A 9,825-nucleotide genomic window follows, 5' to 3' on the forward strand; every position below is an offset into this window, starting at 1 on the left:
TAACATTGTTAACGTGTGATCTGGGTGCAAACTCACCACTATAGAAGCAAAGAATGGCTGTAACAACGTAAATCAACGTATATGAATTATCTCTATCTAGATAGATAGATAGATAGATAGACAGATAGATAGATAGATATTCAAATACAAATTCAACTGGTCATTCAACCATCATTTTCAGATCTAAAATTTCAAGTCATGCCAAAAACATGATTGGTAAAATACAGACACCAAAATTCAAGGTACAGAAATTTTAACTGAAACATCTGTGTTACAGTGTATAATTAATCAAGCCTGAATAGAATCAATAAGTCCACATCAGGTTACATTCTATCAGTCACATGATCCAAAAAAGGAAAGCGACTGGAAACCATGGCCGCTTGAATGTTGAATCTGAAGTGAAATTTCTTATCAGATTATGTGAACCCAAGTAGGGAAAGCACATCAATCCAGATAAGTGAGTTTCATCATATAAAACGTAAATGCTTTACATTCAGTGTTTATAAATGTACTTCTATGTATGTAATTGTTATGGCTTTTATTTGCCTCCACATATCACAGTCATATATCGGTGCATCTTCATCTTCTACAACAGTGGGTCCCAAACCTTTTGACTTGTGACCCCATAAAATGCAGCATTGTCTACTTGTGACCTCTTGTCACAGGTTATGACTCGTGGACATGAGTTGTGATCATCATGAGTCACGTTGACAGATTTTTTCCTTCTCAGTTTGTTTCACTTTGAGGTATTTTACAGCACTGAAGAAGTAGGAATCCAGCATTTTGTATGAAAAGATCATCTTGTGACCCCTCAGATTTATCTTGGGAACCCCTGAAGGGTCCTGACCCCCATATTGGGAACCACTTTTCCCAAATGTAAAACTGCTGCTGATACGAGCTCAAGAGACAATTCTAAAGAACTTGATATTTCTTTTTTTGTTTTTAATTCTCCACCCGCCAAAACCACCGTCATCTCTGGCTCTGCTACTGCTTGAGCAGACATCACGTTGTGTTATGAGAGGAATTTACAAGATTTGGGACTTTAAAAAATAAACCAAGAGCAGAATGCATGACATTTGAAAACAAACTGTAACCTGCATTAGCTCTGCCAGGCGGGCTGTGTGACTACTGAAATATCATCCAGCAAAAAGCCACAACAACTCGGAGTGGAAACAATTATCCTGTCTGAGAGTTAAGCCACCATCTTATCAGCTGAGTCCTGTTATAATGTTTTCCATGAGTAGGATTAGATTTAAATCAATTCTAAACATTTTTTGGGGGAAAAGAGAAACCACCACTTAAGATATCTGATAAGATATGATAATCGTAGACAAATTTTATTCACCCATATTGACCACAATAAGAATATGTTTCACACACACATTTCAAGTCATACTCCACATTTGAACAATGGAGTCAAATTGTTTTAAAAATGTAAATCCAACAAATTTTTTGTTGAAGGAGCAGCATTTGATATTTACTAATTTTATCAAAAGCGACATACATTTAAGGAACAACATACAAGCATCAAGTGGGGTAACTAGAAGAATACTAATATATTACATGTATCTTTCCTGGAATTATTATTAAAGTTTGCAATGTTTTCTATTTCTGATCATAAAAGAGCGCATTTGTTTTTTCTCTCTCATTCCTCTTGATTGCACATATGCAGATCACTCGACCTTAAATATGCAGTTTTCTGTTTAACACAACTTTTCCACTGAGCCTTTCCTGTGCCAAGAGCTTGTCCCAAGGTCAGTGTTACGACACAGTTTGCTTCAGGACAGACTGATATTTTCAGAGCAAGGGGCACTTCAGACAAAAAGAAAGCCCTTTGACACCAAATTTAGACTTCAGAGCTCACCCGTAAATCCAATTGAGTCAAAAGCACCTTAATTAGATAACGTATTGTGGATTCGTCATGTAACCTCTGCCGTGGCATCCTCTTTCTCACTTCTCACACAAATAGTAGCCTGCCCATTTTGTTCCTAGACTGTAATTTTTCTTACTCCCACAACTGGGCAAACACAGATAACCCAACATCCCACAAATATTTCAACTGCACCCATAATGCAGTTTGATGGGAGGAAAACAAGCCCGGCAATCGACAAAATCAAAAGGTAAATGTTTTGTTGTCAGTCCCTCAGAATGACATGAAAGGCCTTTTTTCTACACTCACCATTGACATTTTATAATCGCACAAGAAAAAATCCATCACAAAAAGGGCGAAGATACACACTGTCTCTGTAGTCCAGAAAACAGTGCTCCCCTAAAGCATATATTACATTTTAGTGTGACTCTCCCTATTATTTGCCTAGAACCTCAGAATCCACTGTTACACATGATAATGCTATTGCTTACATAATGGATTCTCTTTAGGCTGTAGACAAGAACTCTGAGAGTACTCTGAGCACAATGGATGAGGCAGGCTGAGTGTCTCTTCAGTTCCCCTTTCTTAAATTACTCCAGGTCAGCTAATTGACAATAATAACTTTGGCCATCTACTGCCATCTAGTGCAGTGATTTGTGACTACCAGCTTCATAAAGTGAACTACACAACCTGGCTCACTAAATTCTGGACTTTCTGTTTAACTAATTGTCCTAATTCATTTAAAGAGAGGCTTCAGGCCTTTTGTTGGACCACCAAAACAAACTTTAATAAGCAAGAGCAGATGGTCCTCCTGTATATTATTTTATTATTATTATTATTATTATTAATTTTATTTAGTCAGTTTTAGAGGTTGAAGCAAATACATGTACACAGCAAATTGAGAAGAGTAAAATTTTTGGTGTTTGTGAAGTTTGAGTAACGGCAGAGTTAATTATACTCTGGATAGAGACAAATCCTTTTAGTCAATTCTCAGTTGACAACAAGTTGGTGCCAAACAGAGTGTAAAAACATAGTGTCCCTAAGTGTAATTGTATAAATATTAACTCTTAACTTCTTACTCTTAACTCTGATCCTGGCTTTTACATTGGAAGTATTCATGTCACCCCGTCTCTACTTCAGTACACACCTGAAGCCATGAGAGTCTTCATGACTCCTCTGACTGACCGCACTTTTGACTTAACACTGTTTGATAAGTCAATGAAGTAGCATAATGTTATAGTTTATATTGATATTTCTTAACTGGCACCTACATATTAAACTTATGTAGCCACACTGTGACTAGCCACCCTAACACCTGTTTAATAAACTAACATGCATGGTTAATCTGTTCATTCTGTAAAATCTTTTAAGGTAATGTAATTAAATTCTTTGAGGTGCAAGTGTTAAAATAAATGGTTAAAACATCAACCATCTTTATTTTGCAAACTTTGTTTTCCAAGAATTTTTTTTTAGGAATATGGAGGACATATATTTACACCTTTAAAATGTTATGGGGATAACGCGTGTGTAGTTAACAAATGATCCTCTGAGAGAGTGAAAGTCTAACACTATATAAAAGTGTTAAGAAAAACTAACACTGGTCGGTGTTAAGAAGTATTAAATTTTAACTACATAAAAAAAATACACTAAATTAGTCCAAAAAGACCTAAATTAACACTCATTTCATTCATTTCAATTAGCTTTACTGGCATGAATGTTTAGGTAAACACATATAAACAATAAATATATATTGGCCTATATATAATTGACAATAAAATTACATTTTAAAAACAAAAGAAAGACACAGAGAGAGAGAGAGAGACTAAAAGCAAAATGTATCTAACTTAGCCTACTTTTTGACCAGCATTAACAGTCCTTGGTGTGGACCCATATAGGCCTACACACTTTAAAAGTGACGTTTTCACCAAAAGTGAAAACTGATCCTTTCATTTCCACACAGGCTGTCCTGTTTTGATCACTGCAAAGGCGAAAGTAAACCCACAAATTAGCTCGTTACAAACTCATCCATCGTTGCCCGGGTGACTGTATCTAAACGTGCTGTAGCCTGGCAACAGAGGCTAAACAAAAGGCTAGCGGGCTGATTTGGCAGGCTGGGTTGAAGATGAACCGACCCGGCGGCAGCATGGATGAAAAAGAGGGCAACCAAAATGGAGACCCGGGAGGTCATCTCTCTGTGTTTACCAGTACTCACAGCGCAACTGTGAGTCCTGAAACAAGGCTATTGTCCGCCTTCAAGAGAGACACTCAGATCAGGAGAGTTTACCTGGCAGGTAGAGGTGAGTCCGTTTGAGATTCAATTAATTAGGACGACGTTTGTATCATATCTGCTCTTGTAATGTGCCTTTCTGTAAGTTAGGCCTACAAAAACCTTAACAAAAGTTTGCTGAGTTGTACAGGTGTTATGCCTGTTATTCTGCATGCCCGCAGAGAAGTGCATGCACCTCGCGGGAGGTAACCGCTCATATGCTTTTCAGATGCTTTGCTGTGCACATTGATCAAAATGCAGATTTCTGCTGAATCTTAAGAAATGCTACTTCTACCAAGTGCAGGCCTGATAAAATATTGACGACTGTAAACGTTAATAAAATATATACTTCAAATCATTTATCACCAATGATGAACCCCACAAAGAATATTATAGCGTTTTTAAGAAGCACAGAGGGGTGCATTTAAATTTCTCTAACTTTACCTGCATTTGGCTCCCTCATCTTTAATTCAGAGCGCAATACTTGAATAGATAATGCAGTTGACACCCTTTTAAAGTGAATTGCTGACTCAATCTAATATCTAATAAATATTTTGTAGGAGCTAGCCTATTACTCCTAATACTAATCAAGAAATAAAGATACTTAAAGTTTCCATTTATGGCGCAGAAGCTCCAAAATATGTGTCAGTTGTTGGTGGAAAGCAGGCACAACATGTCCATGTGATTTCATCAATATGTTTCTGAATGGGGCATTTTGGGCTCTGGGTGGATCCCACCTATTTGTGCCTTATTCTGATTTTTCAAAATCTTCCATTTAACAGTATGCTTTCTAAGAGTCTCAATTACCGTTTCTCTCGTTGTGAACCTTCTTTTCCTTTCCAATGATTCATTTTTATTTTTTGCAGTTTGATACTGTGTTTTGTTGGACTCCACAGAGTGTTACAGCGAGGAAGGGAAGACCTTTGAACTGCGTCTTGTTGGAAAAATAAAGCAACAGTTAAGCGCTGATCCCACTCTTCGTCCAGAGTATCCACCTTCTCTTGGTCTGACAGAATTCACTCGGCGAGCCTCAGAGGTTGCTTTGGGGAAGAGCTCTCGTGCTATAGCGGAGAACCGGGTAATTTCAGCCGTACATAAACTAGTGACTGATCGATTAATTGGGCCAATATCCGGTATCTTGAGATAATCGGAATCAGCCAAATTCTGCACTCAAAAGGCAATAAAATAATAATAATAATAATAAAAAACATAATGATGTTCCCTTGTGAGTTTTAGGAAGGTGGTGAAAGAGTTAGTTTTGAGTCTCAGTCAACATTATCTTTTCTAAGTGCTCATTTCTCCCATCCTAAATGATAGCAAATCTAATCTAATTGTTTCACAGCAACAAGCATGTATAGATGAAGAATTAGCATATCATCCAGTTAATTTGTACATGCAGTCATTACCTGCAGGTACTGTGCAGAGGACTTATTTACTTCCAACTTCATTCTCAGAATAAATCAGAACAAGATCAGCAGCACTCAAGTATTTTACTACTAGTACTAATCATAACCCAACTCTTGGTGTTTCCGGACTTTTGTTGCAGGTGTTAGGTGTCCAAACACCTGGTTTTACCGCTGCTGTGCGTCTTGGAGCTGAACTCTTGAGACATTGGTATGATGTATGTGCTGATTGGCGTGGGCCGCTCTACCTCTCTTCCCCCTGTGATGGTAAATACTGCACTTTAAAATGCTGGTGGTAGCTAATAAATGGTAAATGGATGCGTATATATAGAACTTTTTTTACAATTGGCCTCTCATTCACCCAGCTGGGGATCAAACTGCCAACCCCTTGATCAGTGGACAACTCGCTGTACCTCCTTAGCCACAGCCACACTAGTTTGGTGATTGCACTACCAGTTTGCCTGAACATCATACTATGAACAAGACTTGAGGATGACTCATAGGTACACCACAAATGACAGATGTTTGGCTAACAATACAGCAGTTGCATCCATAGCAACATAAGTAACTCAAAGTAAGGTTAAAATCAAGGGTAACTGGATTGGGCCGAAGATACTCGAAGATGTTTCGCCTCTGATCTGAGAGGCTTCTTCAGTTTGATTGTAACCTTCCTTGGATAACTATGACCTGGATGACTGAGAACCTTCATAGACATAAGTAACTGTGACAAGTACACAATGCAATTTCTGAGATTTCAGAGGGAAAGAAGACTAAATATGAAGGATTGCACGTGTATAGATGATAACCGGCCTAAATACATATGTCAGGCGTTATCATTTTACACATTTCATATACAGTCTGTTCAGTTCATTTTTGTGGATGTAAATGATTTCAGGGAGATTTGGAGATTGAGGAAACCTTTGAAAGTGCAGTACTTCTGTACAGATGTAATGCCTGCAAAATATGTTATATGCATTACTATGTTTAAAAGTGTACAGTTAATATTATCAAAAGATATTCATCATAACATAAAAACATAACAGCATCCTGGAGTTTAAAATGGGATTGATCTTTTTTTGCCTTGATCCTCCCTGCAGACTCATTGGCTGCTATCTTCCAAGCAGCAGGGATCCAAGATATCTGTGAGTATTATTACTGGGATGACAAGCAGCGGGGTGTTTGTTTGAAGAAGCTTCTGGAGGATCTGGAGAGGGCTCCAGAGCGAAGTGTTGTTGTTCTCTCTGCGTCTGCCCACTACCCAACCGGTGCAGACCTCTCTCAAAATCAATGGGCTGTGATTACACAACTCATCATGGTAACTGACATGTACATTTATGCTCTTTTGCAGAGGCTCAAATTATTTATTTATCAGACAAGTAGCTCTTCATTCCTGCTTAAATCATCATTTGCTGTCTCGGCACTGTTTCCACAGAGGCGTAGGCTTTTCCCTTTCCTCCTGCTGCCTGCCCAGGCACTCTGTTATGGAGATTTAGAGCGGGATGCCTGGCCTGTACAGTACTGTGCATCGCTGGGGATGGAGCTCCTCTGTGCTCAGTCGTTCTCCCACTGCTTTGGACTATATGGTGAGAAAGTGATATTAAAAGAATTTTACTCATTTCAAGGATGTATGTGTGTCACTCCTATGGCCACAGGGACTCCAAATGTCAAAATGAATACTACTACTAATACTTCAAATTAAAACTGTAATCTGTAATGATAAACAAACACAAAGTACAGCCCAGAGTTTCTCTGCTGTTACAAGAAAATATAGCAAGTCAATTTGAACTCAATATTCTTTTCTTTTGTGCAGTCAGCCCCACACACAGCTATGTATTCATGTCTTGGCCATTGTTCGCCAGACAATGTACGCTCATAGTATCTACACTCACTGTCACGTGAGGCAACTCATCTTATCTGCTTGTGGCTTATTTTATTTTCTAATTAAAAAGTGTCCCTCAACTTCATTTTCAGTCAGAAACGCAAGCAAAAGCTAGTATGTCATGCTTCTTTACATCGGACTCATCTCCTACTTCCCATCACCAGGCGAAGCTGTTGGACACCTCCTGTGCGTCTTAAAGCAGAGCTCCCTCCTGTTATCTGTGCAGTCTCAAGTTGACACAATAATCAGATCACTGTGGGCCCAGCCATCTGTAGGAGGAGCACGTGTTGTTGCAACAGTGCTCTGTAACTCAGCCCATCTTGTTGAATGGTGAGTCACGCTCCACTTGAAGAATGTGGTTTGTACAGCCACATTGCTACTGTATTAATAGATGTCCATAGTGATGGACAAGTGTGCTGGTGACAAAATCCATCAATTAAAAGACGCACTTTTTGTGCACTGGATTGTTGTTGCACTGGATGTTTTGCAAATATTGAATTGTATACTTTAGATTACATTCCAAACATTTCCACTGTGTTCCCCAGGCAGGGAGAAGTAAAGTGCATTGTGGCGAGATGTAGGCTGATCAGAGACATTTTGAGGGACAGGCTGAGGCTTTTGGGAACTCCCGGTTGCTGGAACCACCTAACTCAACAAGGTGGACTGTACTGTTGTACAGGCTTGAATGGTGAGCAGCAGGCAGCACAGTTTCTACCATGTTGGACTTATGTAGTGCTTTTTGTCTAATGATCTAGAGCAACAAATAATTCACTGCACCAGCCTCTAATAAGGACAAGGCAAAACACGGTCTAATATTCTCAATGCTCATCTGTGCTCCTCTGTAAAATCCTTTCACATAAATAATTTGCATTTATGGTACATTGTTATAGATCTATTGCTTAATACAGAGTCAAGGCCTCACATTTTTGGCTCTGTTTGAAAATAACATTCAAGTTTTGCACTTTATACAATGGTATGAAATATATTTGTCTTACCTTATGCTGGTACAATTACAAGCCTTAACCCTAATCAGCGTTCATTAAAGCAAAATTCATGACTTTGATCAAGGGATTTGCAGGGGATATTTTTTGGTGTGTGTTTGTGATAATTTCACAATGGAGATGATTGTCAATTACATTAATTTACATGGACTCCCAGAACATTTTTATTTAAATGTTACAAATTCTTACAATAAAACAACAGCAAATCCCATGATACTATCATAAATACTTTCTTGTGTTTTCTTTTGTCTCTTTAGGTCAGCAGGTAGATTTTCTGTTAAAGAGGAGACACATTCACCTGCTTCCCAGGGGCTGTCTAAACATGAGTGCAATCAACGGCCGTAACTTCGAGTATATAGCCGACTCCATCCATCTGGCTCTGACCACTTCACTCTGATCATGTGGCCTTTGATCAAGATCTGAAATCAGTGTCAAATGAGCTTTGCAGCCTGACTGAAATGTTCAGTCTTTATAATTCACTGCCTTTTGTTACAAGGTTGACTTACTTCTCTTAAACATTTGTCACAAACGTCCATGCTTCATCTGAGACATTCTTGTGTAAACATATGCCATATTTTCATACACAAGCTGGATGCATTTTTTTGTCAGTTTTATACTTTTAAATATTGCAGATCAGTATAATAAATTTATCTTTTGCCTCATATTACAGATTTCTTCTGATCAATCAGGTTGTCTTGGTGCAGGACTGCACGATTTATAACTACAATCATATCTGACTGCCAAAGTGGCAGAAAGGCCAATTCTTTAATTTCTTTAAGTAATTTTATTTTAAAAATAATATTGAAATTGATTGGGTGCTTCCCACAGAGTAACCTTTTTTTCTGAAGAGTTGTATTTGTATCAGACTATTTGGGGGTTTTACTGCCACATGTCCTATTTTGTCATTAGTACCATTTCCTTTCAACTGTGCATTTTTAAACATATTAATGACTAATCCTCTTCTCTGTCTGTCTGGCAGTAATGGAGCAACGCAAAAATTAGCATTATTTTATTTTCCACATATTTGGAAAACATATAGCTTTTATCTAACTAACTTCATATTCTTGTGGGCCCTCTTTTCATTTGTGAGATATGCCACCATTGTCACTGCATGCTGTTTAGTTCTGGGAAACAGGTTGCGACAAGGTATTTAATGGAGGCTGCGTGCTCGCTGTTTTCATTTCAGTGACCTCGGGTGAACAACAAGGATAATCAACATCCACCATCATACAGAGTCTTAGCCATTAGACACTGTCTGGAGCCCTTTGATTTGGGTCTCATCATGCTTACATGTACACAGTGTTGCAGATATTTGCTCATACGTTTGAGGTTGTTGACATGCATCCTAATATTTCATGTACAGTTGTCCCCACAAACATGAATATAAAGGACTGCATAAATACAAA

At 38.3% G+C, this 9,825-nt stretch overlaps 1 protein-coding gene across 1 annotated transcript; it reads left to right on the forward strand.

The window, feature by feature from the left end:
• The first annotated feature begins 3,740 nt into the window (after positions 1-3,740).
• got1l1 (glutamic-oxaloacetic transaminase 1 like 1) lies at positions 3,741-9,083 on the forward strand. Its single transcript, XM_038704039.1, has 8 exons — positions 3,741-4,167; positions 5,033-5,214; positions 5,683-5,806; positions 6,637-6,854; positions 6,972-7,122; positions 7,583-7,748; positions 7,964-8,106; positions 8,677-9,083. Exons 1-8 carry the CDS (start codon positions 3,993-3,995, stop codon positions 8,814-8,816), a joined length of 1,299 nt encoding a protein of 432 aa, XP_038559967.1. The 5' UTR covers positions 3,741-3,992; the 3' UTR covers positions 8,817-9,083.
• Positions 9,084-9,825: the final 742 nt, after the last annotated feature.

This window comes from Micropterus salmoides, unplaced genomic scaffold (assembly GCF_014851395.1).
Source record: "Micropterus salmoides isolate LMB-PRFRI ecotype aquatic unplaced genomic scaffold, ASM1485139v1 Ms_hic_scaffold_7, whole genome shotgun sequence".
Lineage (NCBI taxonomy): Eukaryota > Metazoa > Chordata > Actinopteri > Centrarchiformes > Centrarchidae > Micropterus > Micropterus salmoides.